We start from the raw sequence: 26,132 nt of genomic DNA on the forward strand, positions 1-26,132 counted from the left end.
TTTATTGAAAAAAAAAAAACGGTGGTTTATGATATATGATTTTCTACTTTATATATATATATATATATATATATATATATATATATATATATATATATATATATATATTCTAGAGACAGGAGGTGATTTAGAACTTTTATTTATTTCATATTTTTATTATATATTTTTAAAGCTTTTTTTTTTTTTTTTTACTATTTTATTCCCCCCCGGGGGCTTGAACCTGCGGTCACTTGATTGCAAGTCCCATAGACGGCAATACAACTGTATTGCCGTCTATGGGACATTCTGTCTACTAGTATTACGGCTGGTCATAGACCCAGCCGCAATACTAATATATAGCCGTGACAGGCCTGGGAGCCTCATTAGGCTCCCGGCTGTCACCCGAACAGGTCGGCTCCTGCGATATCGTCGCGCAGGAGCCGGCCTGCAACTTTACAGGTACGGGGCCGGTGGGGACCGGCCCCGGGGGAGAAGGGGCCACCGATACTGACCCGGCATCCGCTGTACTAGAGAGGCGGATGCCGGGGAGGGATAGACGCCGGGGCCTGAGACATCGCTGCCCTGCCCTGCATGAAGCCAGCGGCGGGGGGACGGAGGAGCGGAATAGCAGCATCACTTCTCCCGCTGCTGGCTTCATGCAGGGCAGAGGAGCGCAGCGATATCGCAGGCCCCGGCACCTGTAATGGCGTCTATCACTTGCCGGCTTCCGCCTCTCTATTACAGCGGATGCCAGGCGCCACATTCAGACTATAAGACGCACCCTTCTTTTCCCCCCAAATTTTGGGGGAAAAAAGTGCGTCTTATAGTCCGAAAAATACGGTAATGCTCGCTCTATAGTATTTATTGTTCATAGCTACATACTAGTTGCTTTAGGATAGTCTTCTTTCATTTGTTTGATCAACAAGTAAGTCCGCCCATGTGGTTTTTATGTAGAGACCAGAGAAAGATCATCTCCATCTTTCCTCAAGCCCTTGGTTTTTCTATTTTAATTACAGGCCATAATAGATGGGTTTGTGGTGGAAACTTTTAATGGTATTATATAATGCCTTTTTAAACATTTTTCTATATTTTTTTAATCCTTCAGGCAGTAAACATCCATTTAATTATTTCTAATAGCAGCGATTGTACGCTTTATTTTCACTGGTACCTCAATGTACCTTTTTTATTTGTACTAATCCCAGCCAAGAACAAAACCTAATGTAATTGTAATCTGCTTCAATAATACAAACATTTTCAAGCTTTTTAAAGCTTTCAAGTATTCACATCACAATGAATAAAAGTGCGGTTGAAAAGAGTAGGTCATGAATCTTGTTTGGGTTTGGCAATTTAATTTAATGTTACTCTGCTATGCCTGTAGGGGGGCTCGTCGTTTTCCTTTTAAAGTTTCCAGTCTGCATTTGAAATGCAAATATTGGCTCTCTTTCACGTTGCATTCATTTGCAACATGTGCTTGATGGTATAACTTTAAAATTCAGCTCCCATCAGCGCCACACAAGCAGATGAGTCTCTTTCTCAGCACTCACTATGGCTGTTTCTTCTTTTTCTGTGTGTGGCTCACTAGTGCGGTAGGTAGAATGCGTGATGTTTTTTTTATCCTGCCAATCACACATTTATCGTGCCCACTGTAGTGATCAGTTATAAGCCATTTATCTTATTTGACATAGTAGTCTAAATCATGTCCAGTTGCGACAGTTGTTTCTCGCACTCCAGCAGTTGTGTGATTTGCCCGTTCCATTAATCTTCTGAATGTCTTTCTCAGTGACATTTCTGTTTCCTTCACAATATGTTCTTGCGTCGCTCCATATGTTGCATAAAAGGTTTTTTTTTGTTTTTTTTTTAAATTTCAGTTTCTGACTGATAACTTATTAATGGTGGCTATGATATTGACTAATGGAATGTTGGAATCACACTTTATAATATGGATTTGAGGAAGAACAAGTCAACAAAACAAATATTTAGGAACATGATGGATATTTTTTCATTCTACAGTGAAACTCCTTTGAGATGACCATCCAATATTGCATTAAAAAGTGGTGTCCTCAAGAAGATGGTTAATGTGGAAAACTGAAAATTCATCATAGATAATGTGGTCTAGGTAGGGAATGATCTTCTGAAAGATGTGGCCTTTTGGAGAGGTTTCACTGCATTTTATACTCTTATTGAATTTTTTTGTTTAGACAAAAACTGAGTGTACTCCCATATAAAATTACAGACGCGTAAATATATTGTATTAGTCCCAGGATGGCCATTTGGTTTAATACTTATAATGATGGATAAAATATTTGCCCCATGAAATCTTATTGTTCTAAACGTAATGGTGCTAAGGATGACTTTTCTTTCATGAAACAATATAATACATCCCAAGAGCCTGATTTTGTTTTTTTTCCTCATGCTCTGTTCACATCAGTGTTCAGGAATTCCGTTCCTCTGTCCACATGAAAAATGTAAGTGTAAGCAGCACTTTTGGGTTTCCTGGGTTTCCTAAGGTAACCACTTTTTATGTGGATTAGGTTTTTGTTGGAGGGGTCCGCTTGGGGGTCACAGTTGTGAACCTAGCCTAAGTCTGTTTTTCCAGATAATTTTACTTGGTCTCTATATGTTTTATTTATTTATTTATTATTATTTGTTATCCAGTTTCAGCAAATAAATGTTGTTTCTATAATGAAAAATTATGCAGAAAGTATATTGGAAAATTATATAATTTCCTCTCTGTTTCTAGATTTCTACTTACTGTCATTTATTCTTTGTTTACTTCAAGGGAATACAAATCAGACCATGGTCATGTGATATGCAATAACATTTATTTAATGAAACCACCCTTTTAATATTTATAAAGGATTGCTATTTCGCATAACTGTTCCTTAAGTTCTGCTGAATTTGAACTCAAAACTTGATAAAGGTTTTTTCAATAAATGAATAGTAAAGTGAAAGGTTTTTAAAAAATTGCCTACGGTCTTTAATTCAGTCTACAGGATTTTAGAAATACTCTTGAAATAATAAATTTTCAATCCACTTGATACAACTGTCTGACCCAGATTTTCAGCTATTACTGCCAAGGCAGGTGTATTGATTTACAACTTCTTGGTCAGTCAGGTATAAGAAAGGGGGAGTTGTGACCGGACAGCGACCTCAGCCTTCTGTAGGTTCGTCATCTTTCCAAAGCATGGATGAAATTATTCACTCCCCAGCTTTCCAAGATGTAGAAAGGGGAAGCAGGGGTTCACACTGGCAGGAGGCGTGGCTAAGCACAAGCTTGGCACTTCATATTACACAAAGGACTGGGAATACTGTGGAACTTTGTAACATCTTGGAAGCCAGCAAACAAGCTCGATGTGCCCAAGCCATCTCAGAGATCCAAGCTCCATGGAAACAATAGGATTCTAAGTTGTCGAGTTTATTCAGTTTTTTTCTTCCTTTTGCTTTATAAACTGTTTTGCTTGTCTTCTCATCTTTTATATATACATATATGGCACTAAACCCCTTGGATATTAAATTGTTAAATTTAATGGTACTTTGGCTCTATGAACCTGTTACTTTTTTAAAGTGTGTTTGTGTCTGACTGAGTTAGCCAGTGGGTTGGAAATATTAAAAAACAAAAGAACTTGATAGTCTTCAGTAGTTGATACCTTTTTAATGGCTAACTCATAATGATGACAGATTTACGACGTTTCGGAACTCTCGGCTCCTTTCTCAAGTAAATTTAAAACATTTCTGAAGGATGCATATAAATATGCATCCTTCAGAAATGTTTTAAATTTACTTGAGAAAGGAGCCGAGAGTTCCGAAACGTCGTAAATCTGTCATCATTATGAGTTAGCCATTAAAAAGGTATCAACTACTGAAGACTATCAAGTTCTTTTGTTTTTTTTATGTGTCTGACTGAGGCGCATTCATATGTGAGCCTCAATCAGTAGTGGTGACAGCGTATATTTGGGGTGCATGTACTGTGTGATTTATGCACATTTTACAACCTAAGTGTAAGATTGAGTGAGTGGAGTGAATTAACCCCTGACACCCACGTCACATGCTAGAATTGTCTGTACAGGAGACTTTCTTGCACCCAGGTAGATCCATTTTGGTCATTACAGCTTCTACATGCAAAGAACTGGACAAGACTAAGGCGTTGCGGAAATGTAGCTTTTTTTGTTGCAGACTTTGATGCAGTTTTTTGAGCCAACACCAGGAGTGGATTGAGCAGAAGGGAGAAATGTAAGAACTTCTTCTCTATCTCCTATTCCTATTGTAGCCAGTCTTGGCTTTGGCTCAAAAAATCGCAACAAAATCTGCAACAAAAAAGCTGCGTTTCCGTAATGTGGGGCCTTAGCCTAAAGGAGCAATATGTTCTGTTTCCTGTTAGAAGCTTTATACAAGCCTTTAGCCTTTTATTGGTACCAGAACAGTAGTACCTCCTCCAAAAAGTAAATTGTTTTCTAAATCTCTCTATATCTCTATCTAATTTTTAACAGTTTTTCTAGCTTTTGCTGTTTGTACTCCAAACTTTTATGTCTGATTTTTGGTATCGTAATTGCCGTCATCTCTTCATGTTGACACCCCTATACACATGCATGTATTTTCCCTGAGAACAAAAAGATCAGTCCTGTTGAAATCCAATAGTTCCATCCTTCTTTACACCAGCCTTTGGCGAATAGTTATAATGCTTCCTTACACATTAGGTAGTTGTCCAGTTTTATTCTAATATATAAGGTATACAATAAGGGGTTTTCCGGGACTTATGTATTGGATAGGTCATCAGTGTGTCATTGGTTGGGGTCCAACCCAAGGGACAACCACAGTGCCCCATTCACAAAATGTGACTTGAGTTGCTGCACCATATGATCAATGAATGTGTCGTCATCAGCTCAAGGAAGCAGTCAAAATGCTTGTGAGTGATATGCTTGACTGAGGTTCCAGATGTCTGCCCTCCCCCCCCCCCACCGATCACATATTGATGACGTATCCTAAGGATAGGCCATCAATATGTAAGATCTGGAAAGTCTCTTTAGATTAAGGCCCCCACGTTGCTGAAAAGCTGATTTTTATTTTTTTTATTTTTATTTTTTTTAATTATTTTTTTTTGCAGATTTTGCTGTTTTTTTTCTTGAGTGTCTCTGGCACAGCTCCCTGTTCTCTTCGGCCCTGCTCTCGGCACATGATGCTGAGGCTCAGTTACAGGCCTCAGTGGTCTCTGATAGCAGTCAGAAGTGTCAAAGGCAGCATGTAGTTGTGCCGGAGCCCAGGAGAGGTAAATAACATTGTTTGTTTGTTTTTCTGTTTTATCACCTCCCGAGTCTCTCTTCAGACCCCAGAGTATAATACCACATTCATTTTGCCAATGTTCAGCCCGAACGAAACTGCTGGATGAATCTGATGAGATGAATCTCGTGAGGTTCGCCCAATATGTCATCCTGTAAAACGGGGTGTGGTTTAAAAGGGGGCATGACCTAAATAATCACCATTCATTTTAATTTAGGTAAAATGCCTGGTAAATCAGGATTTTGGTTTAGGTGATAATTGCCCAGCCCTACTACCAATTCAGATTCCTCTATTTTTCTCACAGTTTGCCTCTGACACCTTCATAAATGGCTGACATCCTTAGTCCGATAGAAGCATGCTATGACTAACAGACCGCAATGTAGGTTTTGAAACACATAGGCTTTTCTTGTCTTCTTATCCTAGATCAGGGGTGCCCAATATGTCGATCACGATCTACCAGTCGATCGCAGTGGACGTATGGGTCGATCGCGGGATGCAGCCAGGCATCCCTGCTGTCTGCTTTTTCACAGCGCAGGCTGAGAGTTATCTCTGGACACTGGCAGGCTGGGGCTGCGGCAGCCCCGCCTGCCAGTGTCCGTAGATGACTCTCAGCCTGCGCTGTGAAGAAGCAGCAACCCGGCCCCCTCCATCCCTAAGAGTGGCCTGCAAGTGCTTGTTCACAGCGCAGGCTGAGAGTCATCTACGGACACTGGCAGGCGGGGCTGCCGCAGCCCCAGCCTGCCAGTGTCCAGGGATAACTCTCAGCCTGCGCTGTGAAGAAGCAGACAGCAGGGATGCCTGGGCGGCCACCTCTCACGATCTGCACGCCCACATGCTCAGCCCCGCCCACAGACATGCCCCGCTCCGCCTACAGGCCCGCCCGGCCCCGCCCACAGGCCCTGCCCACAAGAAGTGGGTAGTCGATCTTAGGGCTGGGCCATTTAAAGAAGTAGCTCACATGCTGAGAAAGTGTGAGCACCCCTGTCCTAGATCCATGTTGTAAGATGTTTTAACTTGCTATGAAGTAAAAGTTATATTTTATTTAAGAATTTTGGGCATTCTGGATGTTTTTACTCAACGTCTCACATTTTGCATATCCTATCAGTCTGGGATTTCCGCGCAGCCCTTCTTATACATAGTTATTCCTTGGATTATTTTTGGGTAGAGCGTTTTTTTCTTTCTCTTTGACAGAGATTTCTTATCAAAGTGAATACGTAACAAGCTCTGCATTTAATTATAGGGATTTTCTCATGTACGTAGCCATATTTAAATTTGTAGCCAATTAAAAGTTAAACTTTTTTGAAAATTTAAAGAATTTTACATTTCAGATAGTTAAAGAGTTTCTTCAACCATTGTAGTGGTGAAAGTCTTTTGTCTTGACCAGTTGCTTATGGATATGACCATGCAGAACCTTTCCATGGTCTTGTATTTGTCAGAAACCATCCATGATGGATGGTGAAGGACACTATGTACATGAGAAGATAACTCCGACCGCAACAAGGAAATAACCTTTGGGTTTCTGACAGTTGGTAGGCCATAGAAAATTCCTACGGTATATGCACCAGTAGCAAACAATCTAGACAAGAGACTGTCGCCACTAAAATGGTAAGAGAAAACCTTTAAAACCCTGCAAGATGTTCATTCATTTATATTTAGACAAAAACTTTAGCTTTTAATTGTCGATAAAGTTTACATATGGTTATGTTTTATTTCGACTTCAGTTAACAACTTTTTCTTACTAGTCCTGACGGAATCTATAGGCCTGCTTTTACTTTCTTGTCTGCTATTTTATTTGCATGCCTTTACCTATAGTAAAGTATAATTGTCCAACATGGAGTCTCTATAACTTACTGAATCTATTGCAATTGCTGTAGTTTTTCTTGTTTTGCCTACAAAGCACAGCATTTAGAATTCATCTTAACTTCCCACTTTGTCATTTTTCAGGGTCAGCCTGTTGGGGACTGTGACTTTAACATCCGTCTTGCTTGCATTGAAAAAGAGATTATTTTCCCCAGACATGAAAAAATGAAGACTGGGCATATAGACAAAACACAGGAACCGTTTAGTGTTCGAAATAAGCCATTTTTTGATATTCATGCAGCCAGAAAGGTATGTGTATAAGCTAAAATGGAGAAAAAAAACATTCTCTGTGTGTTCATATGAGGAATTTGCCATGAATGTCCGACTGATTCTGCCAAGAATCTGCCTCCTATTGGGAGACAGAGCTTGCATGGTAAGCCACAGTGGAATGCCAATGCCCTGCATCGGCATCCCATCACAGGTAGCCCGTAGCCATATATGGTGAAAGAAAATGAAGAAGAATTCCTATTCATTTTCTGACATGTGAAATTACTCTAAATGTATGATGCTCTTGTGTGTACAGATATATTACAGCTGTGAGTCTATACATACTTGATATTACTGCAGTTATCTCAATGTGTAGTTTGCATCAATCAAAGGACGATCTTTTATAACCAATTTTTCTGTGATTACACAATCTGTTACCGAATGTGATACATGTATTATGTGCACATTTACCTCTTTTATGTTTCTTTTATATGACATGCTAATACCAGATAGTCGCCACAGAAACTGAACTGACACTGAAAACATATCACACATGTCAGGAATCTCATTTTGTCTTGCTGTTGCTTTAGTCCAAGGCCCCACGTTGGGGAAACGCACAGTTTTTTTGTTACAGATTTTGCTGCATTTTTTTGAGCCCGGATCAAGAATGGCTTGGAAAGGAATGGGAAATATAATGAAAGTACTTATATGGCCCCCTTCTGTTAAATCCACTTCTAAACATAGCAAAATCTGCAACATAAAATGCTGCATTTTCACAACGTGGGACCATGAGGTGCCAACCTGTCAAGCTTCTGTAGTAGCTTATCCAATTAGCAGCTTGTTATTAAAAATCTGCTTTTCCCCTGATTCTGGCTTCGATATTACCTCCCAGACTTATTTTTGTCTTGGATCTTGGACCTCCTGGTTCAGATCTGCCTTGTAAGATGTTGTGTGTTCTGGTTTATTTCTTGTAATAGTTTCTGTGGTGATAACTTGGGCCTCAAATTCAGCACAAGTCCATCTGGCATCACAGCTGGCACTACTGAAGGAGTTTGGATGTCTGGGATCTATCTCTGAGCTAAACTAGTTCTAGCCTATGCAGCATCAAGCAATGACATGGTGCCCCTCAATAAGCTTTCTGTTGCTGAACAGTTCAGGGTGCAAGGAGAAACTTCATCTAGTCATGCAGTAGTCACACCTTGAAAGGTGTATCAGACTGACTTCTGACTGTGAAGGACATGCCAGTTGTGTTGCAGAGGGAGTGATTTAGATCATTGACTGCATGACTAGATGTAGCTGCTCACCCGCCCCTTTGACTAGTTAAGGTAAATTTGCATAAGGTTTTAAAAGCAACAGGAAGTTCAGTGATGGGCACCATAGGGAATGTTCTTACTTCATCTTGCACACGTTAGGACCAGTTTAGCGTTCAAAAACCTCCTAAAAGATTCCCTTTAATATGTACATAAATCCAGTACTGATTTTCATTGTAATAGCTATCAGTAAATAATAGAAGCAGGGTACGGTTGTATAAGTTTTTGACCATGCCTACTACAAAAGCTTAATGCTCCATGTCCATGAGCATTTGCTTTCAGTGGGCAAGCTATGTTTTTCATGACTAGCACAGTAACCCATTATATTCTATGGCCCATGCTACTGTTGGGAAATGCATGGCAAAATAATCAAAATTGAAATTTAGCTCAATTAATCTGTGTGAACTTGCTGAAATCGATTATTTGTTATTTTGCATTAATTTTATCCTCTCACACTGTCACTGGCTAAGGGATATGTGTTAGGACAGTGCGGCAGCTGAGGCCAAGGGGACCGGTCGCAGTCCGCTCCTCGATTGTTGTGCTATGCCAGCTGTCACATTTCCCTACGTGTTTCTGTCCTACTTGCAAGGGTTAACTTTTCTTGCAGCAGCTGGGCATGGTTGGCTCTCTGACGGACTGGGATGTCGGCCAATGTGTGCTTCGCGTGGGCAGCTGGGCTGTTTGCTTGGGACCGCCCTTCCCCTTTTTAAGGAGGGAGGTTCCTCAGCCCGCTGCCCTAGTATCATTTCAGAAATGCACTGCGTGTGCTCAGGTTAGCTAGCTAATTAGAATTTGGTTAGGCAAAATTGTAGATTGAGTTAGGACTTTTACTGTAACTTTAGTTGTTAGTTACCTGTGGTGTGCCTGAGGCAGTCACTGAGTGCACACTGGATATTTATTTGCAGTCTAGCACAGGAGTGCTGTCTAGGCTGGTTTAATCGTGATTTTTATATACAGTTAGGGCCAGAAATATTTGGACAGTGACACAAGTTTTGTTATTTTAGCTGTTTACTAAAACATATTCAGAAATACAATTATATATATAATATGGGCTGAAAGTGCACACTCCCAGCTGCAATATGAGAGTTTCCACATCCAAATCGGAGAAAGGGTTTAGGAATCATAGCTCTGTAATGCATAGCCTCCTCTTTTTCAAGGGACCAAAAGTAATTGGACAATGGACTCTAAGGGCTGCATTTAACTCTGAAGGCGTCTCCCTCGTAAACCTGTAATCAATGAAGTAGTTAAAAGGTCTGGGGTTGATTCCAGGTGTGTGGTTTTGCATTTGGAAGCTGTTGCTGTGACCAGACAACATGCGGTCAAAGGAACTCTCAATTGAGGTGAAACAGAACATCCTGAGGCTGAAAAAAAAGAAAAAATCCATCAGAGAGATAGCAGACATGCTTGGAGTAGCAAAATCAACAGTCGGGTACATTCTAAGAAAAAAGGAATTGATTGGTGAGCTTGGGAACTCAAAAAGGCCTGGGCGTCCACGGATGACAACAGTGGTGGATGATCGCCGCATACTTTCTTTGGTCAAGAAGAACCCGTTCACAACATCAACTGAAGTCCAGAACACTCTCAGTGAAGTAGGTGTATCTGTCTCTAAGTCAACAGTAAAGAGAAGACTCCATGAAAGTAAATACAAAGGGTTCACATCTAGATGCAAACCATTCATCAATTCCAAAAATAGACAGGCCAGAGTTAAATTTGCTGAAAAACACCTCAAGAAGCCAGCTCAGTTCTGGAAAAGTATTCTATGGACAGATGAGATAAAGATCAACCTGTACCAGAATGATGGGAAGAAAAAAGTTTGGAGAAGAAAGGGAACGGCACATGATCCAAGGCACACCACATCCTCTGTAAAACATGGTGGAGGCAACGTGATGGCATGGGCATGCATGGCTTTCAATGGCACTGGGTCACTTGTGTTTATTGATGACATAACAGCAGACAAGAGTAGCCGGATGAATTCTGAAGTGTACTGGGATATACTTTCAGCCCAGATTCAGCCAAATGCTGCCAAGTTGATGGGACGGTGCTTCATAGTACAGATGGACAATGACCCCAAGCATACAGCCAAAGCTACCCAGGAGTTCATGAGTGCAAAAAAGTGGAACATTCTGCAATGGCCAAGTCAATCACCAGATCGTAACCCAATTGAGCATGCATTTCACTTGCTGAAATCCAGACTTAAGGCGGAAAGACCCACAAACAAGCAAGACCTGAAGGCTGCGGCTGTAAAGGCCTGGTGAAGCATTAAGAAGGAGGAAACCCAGCGTTTGATGATGGCCATGGGTTCCAGACTTAAGGCAGTGATTGCCTCCAAAGGATTCACAACAAAATATTGAAAAAAAAAATATTTTGTTTGGGTTATGTTTATTTGTCCAATTACTTTTGAGCTCCTAAAATGTGGAGTGTTTGTAAAGAAATGTGTACAATTCCTACATTTTCTATCAGATATTTTTGTTCAACCCTTCAAATTAAACGTTACAATCTTGCACTTGAATTCTGTTGTAAAGGTTTCATTTCAAAACCAATGTGGTGGCATGCAGAGCCCAACTCGCGAAAATTGTGTCACTGTCCAAATATTTCTGGCCCTAACTGTAGGTCATATTGTTCCAGGTTCGTATATGGGCCCATAATCATGAGTTGAATGGTATAGTTCTGTGTAATACATCCATGGGCTAGCAGAATAGAACTAATTGGTCTGTCTATCATGCCACCCCTGGCATCCAGTAAGCAGGTTGATTTACATATATGTGTGTGGTTGGTGCACAGGACACACTCATAGGAAGAATTAATAGGAGTAAATGTGTAAGTATATCTGGGGCATTATCATACAGGCCTAAAGCATTATGGTAGCAGTAGCAGCCTGTTGCCATACAGGCCCAAAGCCTATGCTAGCAGTAACAGGCTATTACTACTACCACAGGCTTTGGGCCTATATGGTAATATCCCAGAACACATGACATCTGGGATATTACCATATAGGCCTGAAGCCGTCTAGGATTAACATGAGCACAAACAGAATGTCATGCATTTTCCCCCCTCGGCTTATACTCGAGTCACTAAGTTTTCTCCATTTTTTTTGTGGTAAAATTAGGGGGGTCGGCTTATATTCGGGTTGACTTATACTCGAGTATATACGGTAATTGATGGGATGGTGGGTATTGGACCCCACAGATCTGATATTAGTGACCTATCCTTAGGCTAGTTGATCAGTATTTTTAATCCAGAAAACCCTTTTAATGAATTTATCAAGACAATTTCCTGTTTTGCTACTGGGAACAGAAAAGCAATGGGATAGCGGGTGTCGGGTCACTAATATCAGAGTTCAAGAAGGGCATTGTGTATAGTATATATGATTTATTATGCATCTTTCCTATAATACTGTAGGTATCCTACTATGGAACCTAAAAATCTGACCATCGTACAAAAAAAAAAGTGGAGGGGCATAAACCAACAAACCCTCCTATTCACACGAAATAACAGAACCCCAAAGGTCTTGGCAAGGAAGGGGTAAAGTGAAAACACATTTGTCATATATGTCAATTTTCCTGAGACTAAATTACCTTGCACTTGATCTTTTAAACAACAACTCCATTCATCCAGAAAACTGGCAAGACTTATGCTGCGTAGTTAGAAGCCATCTTACACAAGACTTGATATTATTAGCAGTCTGCTCTTGTCAGACAAATCCGTTTTTAATATTTCTAATTTCACAGATCAGTAGCTCTGGTGTTGAGAGGGAAAAAAGTTTAGAAACTTTAATTGTATGACAGAGAACAAGAGCTGAGACTATAAATCCTCTGTTATCATCCAAAATCTATTATTTTTTTCTGTTCATGTTGACATGACAACTTACCATTTCTAGGTTGCTTCCTGTCATAGTGCCAAGCTAGAAAATTAGTACAAGTCGTGATTTTATAACACTGTCAGTGCCACTTTAGTAAGGAACAATTGCCTGTAGATACACGTTAAACTCCCTAAGAGCAGACAGGATCAGGAAAGATGGCAGAATAACTCTAAATGGTGTTCAGATTCCTTCACAGTAAATGGTGAAACTGACAAGCAATGAGGGCTGTTTCTTTATCTGGACTTTACAGATTTTTTTTTTTTTTTTTTCATCTGTAAATTTTATTAAAGAAGATTTTTATATGAGATGCAACAAAAAGTCGTAAACAACAAATAAGGGGAGGTTAACTGCCTCGTGCCCAAATAAATTATAAAAACCAACTAAGCATATGCAGTAGTCAATAAAAAGTGAGAAGGGGGGGGCATCTGTAAGACAAGGGGCAGAACAAGATGGAAAGGAGGTCGAGGAGGGGAGATCCATGATCAAAAGCCATGCAGAATACAATATGTGTCCCAATGGGTCCAAATAGAATGAATTGCAGATCAAATAAAATGAACAGTAAATGTATATTACATTACACAGGTTTGGAGAGAACACTTACGTGCTCCCAGGCAACCAACTTGCAGTAAACTCAATGCTCGCTTTGTGTTTATGTAGAGAAATAATAGTGTTTAAGCTGCTTATCAGCAAACTTCAATTGGCTGACCTGATTGTACTGAACTCAGATAAATGAGATAACTGCGTGAAAGTAAGCGTGATCCTAGAGCCCCCCTTCCCTCACCTAGAAAGCAGAGTTATGTCATCTGACCTGTTATCAGATGACAGGGCAGATGCCTTGACAACGATTTGTAAACAGTGGGAAGAATAATTCCACATAGCAGGCAGACAAAGCAGCATTGCTAAACCAATGTACCATATATACTTGAGTATAAGCCGAGTTTTTCAGCACACTTTTGGTGCTGAAAAAGTCTGCCTCGTTTTATAATCGGGTCATTATGGTAATTCAGCAATATTCATAGTTACAAACCCGGCATACAGATACCGGGACGGGTGTCGGGCCGCAGCATCACCACCGGGACGGTACTTCTGCTAGCAAGCCCGGTGGCCACGTAACCTCAGGCCTGCACCCGGCGTGTATCTGTGTTCTGGGCCTGCTAGCAGAAGTACCGTATGTACTTCTGCAGTTTGAAATGAGCAGCATCGCCACGCTCCTGCTAAGAGCGTGGCGATGCTGCGGCCCGACACCCACCCCGGTGTCTGGATGCTTGGTATGGATGCTGTGTCTGTAACTATAATGGCGTCACTCTGCTCCAGAGCGGTCGCCATACCAACCGGCACCTCCGCTGTAACTTTTACAGCGCTAATCCTGGAGCTCCCTGCAATCAGAGATTGCAGGCATCAGCTTTGCCATCTCCGCTGTGTTACAGCAGAGATGCTCTCTGATGATGTCCCGGTCCGAGTGAACTGGCAGGCGCCGCCATGCTGCTTGAGGGAGGAGGTAGCGGGAGCGACCGCTCTCTCAAGGGTGATCCTGAAGATAGGAACTGCGGCCGGCCACCGTCAGAAGCGCTTCTGCCGGGGATTCCCCTCAGCGCTACTGCCGGCGTCCGGCTGAGGTTCTCCTTCAGGTCTGCCCCTCAGCGCTCTTGCCGGGGATTCCCTCCCAGTGCTCCTGCCAGGGATTCCCCTCAGCGCTTCTGTAAAGGGTCCCTGGCCGGCAGTTCTTCTCTTTTGCAGGCTGCTCAATGCAAAAAACAGTCCTCAAGCTCAGGGAAGGGGCAGACAGCCAACCAAAACACCCCCTCCCCTTCCCCAGCACTCAGCAACTACTGAACCCAAAAACTCCGGCCATTTTAATTTTTTAAATTTTCCAGTAGCTGCTGCATGCCAACCCCCCTCGGCTTATACTCGAGTCAATAGGTTTTCCCAGTTTTTTGTGGTAAAATTAGGGGTCTCGGCTTATATTCGGGTCGACTTATACTCGAGTATATACGGTATATTGGAAAACTCTTTGCATTTACATAAGCTAACAGTAGAGATAGGATCCTTGAGATGGGAATACCCCTTTACTTATAATTCATCAAACAAGAAGTGTTTTTTTATTTATTTACTTGTAGTAAAAAGCACAGACTGTTACTTCTAAGGTTTCATGTTGTTAAAAAGTCAACATCCACTGAAAGGAAGGGAGACTTGTCTTACATATTATACCTAGAAAATGATTCCAAATCTAATCTGTCACATTATCTATCTTTTTGCTGACTTGCAATAAATTCATTTATTTGTACCATGCAAAGAAAGTATTAAAAAAAGTTGTTTGTTAAAGGGATTTTTATCATTAAAAAACACGTTTTAAACTATAAGCATGTAGGAATAGCCTTTATAAAGGCTATTCATCGCTTACCTTTATCTTGAAGGTCTGCACCACCGCTTTTGAATTTCTCTTCTTAATGCTAATTGTGCTCTATTGGCCATTCCCCCCTCTTGAGATCACCACAAAATGGCCGACGGAACAGCCAACTGCGCATGACTGGCGGCCATTTTATGGTGGTCTTGTAGAAGGAGCAGAAGAAAGGCAGCGCTGGATGGATGATAATGCTGGGAAGGGAGAAAGAGGATATCCTTTATGTACACAAAATATGCCAAGCCAAATAATCATCTACAAGTTATTATTATTAGAGATGAGCGAACAGTGTTCTATCGAACTCATGTTCGATCGGATATTAGGCTGTTCGGCATGTTCGAATCGAATCGAACACCGCGTGGTAAAGTGCGCCATTACTCGATTCCCCTCCCACCTTCCCTGGCGCCTTTTTTGCTCCAATAACAGCGCAGGGTAGGTGGGACAGGAACTACGACACCGGTGACGTTGAGAAAAGTAGGCAAAACCCATTGGCTGCCGAAAACATGTGACCTCTAATTTAAAAGAACAGCGCCGCCCAGGTTCGCGTCATTCTGAGCTTGCAATTCACCGAGGACGGAGGTTTCCGTCCAGCTAGCTAGGGCTTAGATTCTGGGTAGGCAGGGACAGGCTAGGATAGGAAGGAGAAGACAACCAACAGCTCTTGTAAGAGCTAAATTCCAGGGAGAAGCTTGTCAGTGTAACGTGGCACTGACGGGCTCAATCGCCGCAACCCAGCTTTCCCAGGATCCTGAATGGAATACACTGTCAGTGTATTCCCGTATACCCGATATATACCCCGATACCCGTTCCAACGGTGTGCCCCCCCACCTTCACCCCAGAAATACCCTGCAAGTCCCCTAGCAATAGAATTGGGGCTATATACACCCACAATTTTTACTACTGGTATACAGTGCCATTGTCTGACTGGGAATTCAAAGAATATATTGGGAATACAAATACCCTCATTTCTTGCTACTGCCATATAGTGCCAGTTTCTGACTGGTAATTCAAAGAATATATTGGGGTTACGTGCACCCACAATTTTTACTACTGGTATACAGTGCCATTGTCTGACTGGGAATTCAAAGAATATATTGGGGTTATAAATACCCTCATTTCTTGCTACTGCCATATAGTGCCAGTTTCTGACTGGTAATTCAAAGAATATATTGGGGTTACGTGCACCCACAATTTTTACTACTGGTATACAGTTCCATTGTCTGACTGGGAATTCAAAGAATATATTGGGAATACAAATACCCTCATTTCTTGCTACTGCCATATAGTGCCAGTGTCTGACTGGGAATTCAAAGAATATATTGGGGTTACGTGCACCCACAATTTTTACTACTGGTATACAGTGCCATTGTCTGACTGGGAATTCAAAGAATATATTGGGGTTATAAATACCCTCATTTCTTGCTACTGCCATATAGTGCCAGTTTCTGACTGGTAATTCAAAGAATATATTGGGGTTACGTGCACCCACAATTTTTACTACTGGTATACAGTGCCATTGTCTGACTGGGAATTCAAAGAATATATTGGGAATACAAATACCCTCATTTCTTGCTACTGCCATATAGTGCCAGTGTCTGACTGGGAATTCAAAGAATATATTGGGAATACAAATACCCTCATTTCTTGCTACTGCCATATAGTGCCAGTTTCTGACTGGTAATTCAAAGAATATATTGGGGTTACGTGCACCCACAATTTTTACTACTGGTATACAGTGCCATTGTCTGACTGGGAATTCAAAGAGTATATTGGGAATACAAATACCCTCATTTCTTGCTACTGCCATATAGTGCCAGTGTCTGACTGGGAATTCAAAGAATATATTGGGGTTACGTGCACCCACAATTTTTACTACTGGTATACAGTGCCATTGTCTGACTGGGAATTCAAAGAATATATTGGGGTTATAAATACCCTCATTTCTTGCTACTGCCATATAGTGCCAGTTTCTGACTGGTAATTCAAAGAATATATTGGGGTTACGTGCACTCACAATTTTTACTACTGGTATACAGTGCCATTGTCTGACTGGGAATTCAAAGAATATATTGGGAATACAAATACCCTCATTTCTTGCTACTGCCATATAGTGCCAGTTTCTGACTGGTAATTCAAAGAATATATTGGGGTTACGTGCACCCACAATTTTTACTACTGGTATACAGTGCCATTGTCTGACTGGGAATTCAAAGAATATATTGGGAATACAAATACCCTCATTTCTTGCTACTGCCATATAGTGCCAGTGTCTGACTGGGAATTCAAAGAATATATTGGGGTTACGTGCACCCACAATTTTTACTACTGGTATACAGTGCCATTGTCTGACTGGGAATTCAAAGAATATATTGGGGTTATAAATACCCTCATTTCTTGCTACTGCCATATAGTGCCAGTTTCTGACTGGTAATTCAAAGAATATATTGGGGTTACGTGCACCCACAATTTTTACTACTGGTATACAGTGCCATTGTCTGACTGGGAATTCAGAGAATATATTGGGAATACAAATACCCTCATTTCTTGCTACTGCCATATAGTGCCAGTGTCTGACTGGGAATTCAAAGAATATATTGGGAATACAAATACCCTCATTTCTTGCTACTGCCATATAGTGCCAGTTTCTGACTGGTAATTCAAAGAATATATTGGGGTTACGTGCACCCACAATTTTTACTACTGGTATACAGTGCCATTGTCTGACTGGGAATTCAAAGAGTATATTGGGAATACTAATACCCTCATTTCTTGCTACTGCCATATAGTGCCAGTGTCTGACTGGGAATTCAAAGAATATATTGGGGTTACGTGCACCCACAATTTTTACTACTGGTATACAGTGCCATTGTCTGACTGGGAATTCAAAGAATATATTGGGGTTATAAATACCCTCATTTCTTGCTACTGCCATATAGTGCCAGTTTCTGACTGGTAATTCAAAGAATATATTGGGGTTACGTGCACTCACAATTTTTACTACTGGTATACAGTGCCATTGTCTGACTGGGAATTCAAAGAATATATTGGGAATACAAATACCCTCATTTCTTGCTACTGCCATATAGTGCCAGTTTCTGACTGGTAATTCAAAGAATATATTGGGGTTACGTGCACCCACAATTTTTACTACTGGTATACAGTGCCATTGTCTGACTGGGAATTCAAAGAATATATTGGGGTTATAAATACCCTCATTTCTTGCTACTGCCATATAGTGCCAGTTTCTGACTGGTAATTCAAAGAATATATTGGGGTTACGTGCACCCACAATTTTTACTACTGGTATACAGTGCCATTGTCTGACTGGGAATTCAAAGAGTATATTGGGAATACAAATACCCTCATTTCTTGCTACTGCCATATAGTGCCAGTGTCTGACTGGGAATTCAAAGAATATATTGGGGTTACGTGCACCCACAATTTTTACTACTGGTATACAGTGCCATTGTCTGACTGGGAATTAAAAGAATATATTGGGGTTATAAATACCCTCATTTCTTGCTACTGCCATATAGTGCCAGTTTCTGACTGGTAATTCAAAGAATATATTGGGGTTACGTGCACTCACAATTTTTACTACTGGTATACAGTGCCATTGTCTGACTGGGAATTCAAAGAATATATTGGGAATACAAATACCCTCATTTCTTGCTACTGCCATATAGTGCCAGTTTCTGACTGGTAATTCAAAGAATATATTGGGGTTACGTGCACCCACAATTTTTACTAATGGTATACAGTGCCATTGTCTGACTGGGAATTCAAAGAATATATTGGGGTTATAAATACCCTCATTTCTTGCTACTGCCATATAGTGCCAGTTTCTGACTGGTAATTCAAAGAATATATTGGGGTTACGTGCACCCACAATTTTTACTACTGGTATACAGTGCCATTGTCTGACTGGGAATTCAAAGAGTATATTGGGAATACAAATACCCTCATTTCTTGCTACTGCCATATAGTGCCAGTGTCTGACTGGGAATTCAAAGAATATATTGGGGTTACGTGCACCCACAATTTTTACTACTGGTATACAGTGCCATTGTCTGACTGGGAATTCAAAGAATATATTGGGGTTATAAATACCCTCATTTCTTGCTACTGCCATATAGTGCCAGTGTCTGACTGGGAATTCAAAGAATATATTGGGGTTACAAATACCCTCATTTCTTGCTACTGCCATATAGTGCCATTGTCTGACTGGGAATTCAAAGAATATATTGGGGTTACAAATATCCTCATTTCTTGCTACTGCCATATAGTGCCAGTTTCTGACTGGTAATTCAAAGAATATATTGGGGTTACGTGCACCCACAATTTTTACTACTGGTATACAGTGCCATTGTCTGACTGGGAATTCAAAGAATATATTGGGAATACAAATACCCTCATTTCTTGCTACTGCCATATAGTGCCAGTGTCTGACTGGGAATTCAAAGAATATATTGGGAATACAAATACCCTCATTTCTTGCTACTGCCATATAGTGCCAGTGTCTGACTGGGAATTCAAAGAATATATTGGGGTTACGTGCACCCACAATTTTTACTACTGGTATACAGTGCCATTGTCTGACTGGGAATTCAAAGAATATATTGGGGTTATAAATACCCTCATTTCTTGCTACTGCCATATAGTGCCAGTTTCTGACTGGTAATTCAAAGAATATATTGGGGTTACGTGCACCCACAATTTTTACTACTGGTATACAGTGCCATTGTCTGACTGGGAATTCAAAGAATATATTGGGAATACAAATACCCTCATTTCTTGCTACTGCCATATAGTGCCAGTGTCTGACTGGGAATTCAAAGAATATATTGGGAATACAAATACCCTCATTTCTTGCTACTGCCATATAGTGCCAGTTTCTGACTGGTAATTCAAAGAATATATTGGGGTTACGTGCACCCACAATTTTTACTACTGGTATACAGTGCCATTGTCTGACTGGGAATTCAAAGAATATATTGGGAATACAAATACCCTCATTTCTTGCTACTGCCATATAGTGCCAGTGTCTGACTGGGAATTCAAAGAATATATTGGGGTTACGTGCACCCACAATTTTTACTACTGGTATACAGTGCCAATTTCTAACTAGGAATTCAAAATGCGCAAGGCTCCCGGAAAGGGACGTGGACGAGGCCGTGGGCGAGGTCGGGGGAATGGTTCTGGGGAGCAAGGTAGCAGTGAAGCCACAGGGCGTCCCGTGCCTACTCCTGTGGGGCAGCAAGCATTGCGCCACTCCACAGTGCCAGGGTTGCTTGCCACATTAACTAAACTGCAGGGTACAAACCTTAGTAGGCCCGAGAACCAGGAACAGGTCTTGCAATGGCTGTCAGAGAACGCTTACAGCACATTGTCCAGCAGCCAGTCAGACTCTGCCTCCTCTCCTCCTATTACCCAACAGTCTTGTCTTCCTTCCTCCCAAAATTCCGAAGCTTTACAGAACAATAACCCAAACTGTCCCTGCTCCCCAGAGCTGTTCTCCGCTCCTTTCATTGTCCCTCAACCTGCCTCTCCACGTCACGATTCCACGAACCTAACAGAGGAGCATCTGTGTCCAGATGCTCAAACACTAGAGTCTCCTCCATCTCCGTTCGATTTGGTGGTGGATGACCAGCAACCCACCCTCATCGACGATGATGTGACGCAGTTGCCGTCAGGGCATCCAGTTGACCGGCGCATTGTGCGGGAGGAGGAGATGAGACAGGAGTTGGAAGAGGAAGTGGTGGATGATGAGGACACTGACCCGACCTGGACAGGGGGGATGTCAAGCGGGGAAAGTAGTGTGGATGTTGAGGCAGGTGCAGCACCAAAAAGGGTAGCTAGAGGCAGAGGCAGAGGTCAGCAGCTTAGGCGAAGCCAGGCCACACCCGGAATCTCCCAAGATGTTCCAGTTCGTACCCAGCCCCGAAAAACTCCCACCTCGAGGGCACGTTTCTCGAAGGTGTGGAGTTTTTTCAAGGAATGCGCCGAGGACAGATATAGTGTTGTCTGCACAATTTGCCTCTCGAAATTGATTAGGGGCTCTGAGAAGAGCAACCTGTCCACCACTTCAATGCGCCGTCATTTGGAATCCAAGCACTGGAATCAGTGGCAGGCAGCAACGGCAGGACAAAGGCCGCCTGCCGTTCACGCCACTGCCACTGCCTCTGCCACTGCCTCTGCCTCTGCCACTGCCACTGCTGACTGTGCTGGCGATGCACTCCAGAGGACGAGCCAGGACACCACTTCATCTGCCTCCGCCACTTTGTTGACTTCTACCTCATCCTCCCCTGGTCCTGTCTTATCTCCTTCTCCTGCACCATCAAAGGCACCATCAGGCGTTTCTTTACAACAACCCACCATCTCTCAGACATTGGAGCGGCGGCAGAAATACACTGCTAACCACCCACACGCGCAAGCCTTGAACGCCAACATCGCTAAACTGCTGGCCCAGGAGATGTTGGCGTTCCGGCTTGTTGAAACTCCCGCCTTCCTGGACCTGATGGCAACTGCGGCACCTCGCTATGCCGTCCCTAGCCGTCACTACTTCTCCCGGTGTGCCGTCCCCGCCTTGCACCAGCACGTGTCACTCAACATCAGGCGGGCCCTTAGTTCCGCGCTTTGCACAAAGGTCCACTTGACCACCGACGCGTGGACAAGTGCATGCGGACAGGGACGCTACATTTCACTGACGGCACACTGGGTGAATGTAGTTGAGGCTGGGACTGCTTCCCAAACTGGCCCGGTGTACCTCGTCTCCCCGCCTAACATTCCTGGCAGGGACACGAGAAGAACACCCCCCTCCTCCTCCTCCTCTACCGCCTCCTCCTCCGCCACCGCCTCCTCCTCCGCTGTTAGATTGACCCCAGCTACGAGTTGGAAACGTTGCAGCACTGGCGTTGGTAGACGTCAGCAGGCTGTGCTGAAGCTGATCAGCTTGGGGGACAGACAGCACACTGCCTCCGAGGTGAGGGATGCCCTCCTCGATGAGATGGCAATATGGTTTGAGCCGCTGCACCTGGGCCCAGGCATGGTCGTTTGTGATAACGGCCGGAACCTGGTAGCAGCTCTGGAGCTTGCCGGACTCCAACATGTTCCATGCCTGGCCCACGTCTTCAACCTAGTGGTGCAACGTTTCCTAAAGAGTTACCCCAATGTTCCAGAGCTACTGGTGAAAGTGCGGCGCATGTGCGCCCACTTTCGCAAGTCGACAGTAGCCGCTGCTAGCTTAAAATCTCTCCAGCAACGCCTGCATGTGCCACAGCACCGGCTTTTGTGCGACGTCCCCACACGCTGGAACTCAACGTTTCAGATGTTGAATAGAGTGGTTGAGCAGCAGAGACCTTTGATGGAATACCAGCTACAAAACCCTAGGGTGCCACAAAGTCAGCTGCCTCAGTTTCACATCCATGAGTGGCCATGGATGAGAGACCTTTGTGACATCCTACGGGTCTTTGAGGAGTCCACAAGGAGGGTGAGCTCTGAGGATGCGATGGTGAGCCTTACAATCCCGCTCTTGTGTGTTCTGAGAGAATCCCTGATTGACATCAGGGATAACTCAGATCACACAGAGGAGTTAGGGATAGCATCCGATCCGTCACAGCTGGAGAGTAGGTCCACACATCTGTCCGCTTCACTGCGTTTAATGGAGGAGGAGGAGGAGGAGGAAGAAGAGTTGTCTGATGATGTGATGGTGATACAGGAGGCTTCCGGGCAACTTCGAATCGTCCCATTGTTGCAGCGCGGATGGGTAGACATGGAGGATGAGGAGGAAATGGAGATTGAACTTTCCGGTGGGGCCAGAGGAGTCATGCCAACTAACACTGTGGCAGACATGGCTGAGTTCATGTTGGGGTGCTTTACAACCGACAAGCGTATTGTCAAAATCATGGAGGACAACCAGTACTGGATCTTTGCTATCCTTGACCCCCGGTATAAAAACAACATCTCGTCTTTTATTCCGGTAGAGGGGAGGGCCAATCGCATCAATGCTTGCCACAGGCAATTGGTGCAGAATATGATGGAGATGTTTCCAGCATGTGACGTTGGCGGCAGGGAGGGCAGTTCCTCCAGTAGGCAACCAAGTTCTCACCGGTCCACACAAATGAGGGGCACACTGTCTAAGGTCTGGGACACCTTGATGGCACCCCCTCGCCAAAGTGCCGCCACGGAGGGTCCTAGTGTCACCAGGCGTGAGAAGTATAGGCGCATGTTGCGTGAATACCTTTCCGACCACAGCCCTGTCCTCTCCGACCCCTCTGCGCCCTACACGTATTGGGTGTCGAAGTTGGACCTGTGGCTTGAACTTGCCCTATATGCCTTGGAGGTGCTGTCCTGTCCTGCCGCCAGCGTCCTATCTGAGAGGGTGTTCAGTGCAGCCGGTGGCATCATCACTGACAAGCGCACCCGTCTGTCAGCTGAGAGTGCCGACCGGCTCACTTTGATAAAAATGAACCACCACTGGATAGAGCCTTCATTTTTGTGCCCACCTGTGTAAAGCACCCCAACATGAAACTCCATGTCTGTACTCAACCTCTCCAATTCCTCCGCATCCTCATACTCATCCACCATAAGCGTTGCACAATTCTGCTAATACTAGGCTCCCTCCAACATGATTTCCCCCAACTCTGCTGGTTAGAGGCTCCCTCCACCCTGATTTCCACCAACTCTGCTGGTTAGAGGCTCCCTCCACCCTGCTTTCCTACAACTCTGCTGGTTAGAGGCTCCCTCCACCATGAATTTGCCCAAACTGGGCTGTTTAGAGGCTCCCTCCACCATGAATTGGTCCAAACTGGGTTTTTTAGAGGCTCCCTCCACCATGAATTGGTCCAAACTGGGCTGTTTAGAGGCTCCCTCCACCATGAATTTGCCCAAACTGGGCTGTTTAGCGGCTCCCTCCACCATTAATTGGTCCAAACTGGGCTGGTTAGAGGCTCCCTCCACCATGAATTGGTCCAAACTGGGTTTTTTAGATGCTCCCTCCACCATGAATTGGTCCAAACTGGGCTGTTTAGAGGCTCCCTCCACCATTAATTGGTCCAAACTGGGCTGGTTAGAGGCTCCCTCCACCATGAATTTGCCCAAACTGGGCTGTTTAGAGGCTCCCTCCACCATGAATTTCCCAAAACTTGGCTGTTTAGAGGCTCCCTCCACCATTAATTGGTCCAAACTGGGCTGGTTAGAGGCTCCCTCCACCATGAATTTGCCCAAACTGGGCTGTTTAGAGGCTCCCTCCACCATGAATTGGTCCAAACTGGGTTTTTTAGAGGCTCCCTCCACCATGAATTGGTCCAAACTGGGCTGTTTAGAGGCTCCCTCCACCATGAATTTGCCCAAACTGGGCTGTTTAGCGGCTCCCTCCACCATTAATTGGTCCAAACTGGGCTGGTTAGAGGCTCCCTCCACCATGAATTTGCCCAAACTGGGCTGGTTAGAGGCTCCCTCCACCATGAATTTGCCCAAACTGGGCTGTTTAGAGGCTCCCTCCACCATGAATTTGCCCAAACTGGGCTGGTTAGAGGCTCCCTCCACCATGAATTTGCCCAAACTGGGCTGGTTAGAGGCTCCCTCCACCATGAATTGGTCCAAACTGGGGTTTTTAGAGGCTCCCTCCACCATGAATTGGTCCAAACTTGGCTGTTTAGAGGCTCCCTCCACCATGAATTGGTCCAAACTGGGGTGGTTAGAGGCTCCCTCCACCATTAATTGGTCCAAACTGGGCTGGTTAGAGGCTCCCTCCACCATTAATTGGTCCAAACTGGGCTGGTTAGAGGCTCCCTCCACCATGAATTGGTCCAAACTGGGTTTTTTAGAGGCTCCCTCCACCATGAATTGGTCCAAACTGGGCTGTTTAGAGGCTCCCTCCACCATTAATTGGTCCAAACTGGGCTGGTTAGAGGCTCCCTCCACCATGAATTTGCCCAAACTGGGCTGTTTAGAGGCTCCCTCCACCATGAATTGGTCCAAACTGGGGTTTTTAGAGGCTCCCTCCACCATGAATTGGTCCAAACTTGGCTGTTTAGAGGCTCCCTCCACCATGAATTGGTCCAAACTGGGGTGGTTAGAGGCTCCCTCCACCATTAATTGGTCCAAACTGGGCTGGTTAGAGGCTCCCTCCACCATTAATTGGTCCAAACTGGGCTGGTTAGAGGCTCCCTCCACCATGAATTGGTCCAAACTGGGTTTTTTAGAGGCTCCCTCCACCATGAATTTGCCCAAACTGGGCTGGTTAGAGGCTCCCTCCACCATGAATTGGTCCAAACTGGGTTTTTTAGAGGCTCCCTCCACCATGAATTTGCCCACACTGGGCTGGTTAGAGGCTCCCTCCACCATGAATTGGTCCAAACTGGGGTTTTTAGAGGCTCCCTCCACCATGAATTTGCCCAAACTGGGGTGTTTAGAGGCTCCCTCCACCATGAATTTGCCCAAACTCTGCTGGTTAGAGGCTCAATCCACCCTGATTTTCAAAACAAATGTTGGTGCCAACCTCAACTTACTACAAGGGCCAAATTCACTGCTGGTGACAAGCTCTCCTCACTGCAAGTGCCAAATACACATGTTTCAAGGTGTTTTCCTACTGTCAGAGAGGTGGTATTGAGTGTGTAAAGTGTGTAGTTGTTAGGCTGTGATGTTGGGGTAATAGAGGGTCTTTGGTGTGTTAGATGCCCCCAGACATGCTTCCCCTGCTGTCCCAGTGTCATTCCAGAGGTGTTGGCATCATTTCCTGGGGTGTCATAGTGGACTTGGTGACCCTCCAGACACGGATTTGGGTTTCCCCCTTAACGAGTATCTGTTCCCCATAGACTATAATGGGGTTCGAAACCCGTTCGAACACACGAACATTGAGCGGCTGTTCGAATCGAATTTCGAACCTCGAACATTTTAGTGTTCGCTCATCTCTAATTATTATCTGTGATCTATATATTAATATGCATTTTAATTTACTTATTGTGTATGGCCTGTTCACGGTCATTTTTGTTAAGTTGCCAAATCTATCCAGGGATTAAAAATAATTTTTTAATGTTGTTGCTGGCGTTTTAGTATGTGAAAAGCTGTGTGTTCTGCACCTGCTTCTCTATTGACTGCACAGGTGTTTTATTAATATCTTAGCAATTATCAGAGTTGTGCAAGTGCTGGAGTGTAAAATGACAGATGCTTTCTTAATAATTGTCATTTCTAGCATTAAGCCTGTTGTCTGAGTATTTATTTTACTATAGCAAACGTACCA

At 43.6% G+C, this 26,132-nt stretch overlaps 1 protein-coding gene across 1 annotated transcript in view; it reads left to right on the top strand.

Moving 5' to 3' along the window:
• Window positions 1-26,132, top strand: part of RNGTT (RNA guanylyltransferase and 5'-phosphatase) — a 298,212-nt gene that overhangs the window by 102,337 nt on the left and 169,743 nt on the right. Inside the window, exon 11 of the mRNA XM_075268207.1 lies at window positions 7,198-7,362. Within this exon, the coding sequence (XP_075124308.1) occupies window positions 7,198-7,362 (165 nt within the window). The remainder of the gene's footprint in view (window positions 1-7,197; window positions 7,363-26,132) is intronic.

Source organism: Leptodactylus fuscus, chromosome 3 (assembly GCF_031893055.1).
Source record: "Leptodactylus fuscus isolate aLepFus1 chromosome 3, aLepFus1.hap2, whole genome shotgun sequence".
In the NCBI taxonomy this organism is placed as follows: domain Eukaryota; kingdom Metazoa; phylum Chordata; class Amphibia; order Anura; family Leptodactylidae; genus Leptodactylus; species Leptodactylus fuscus.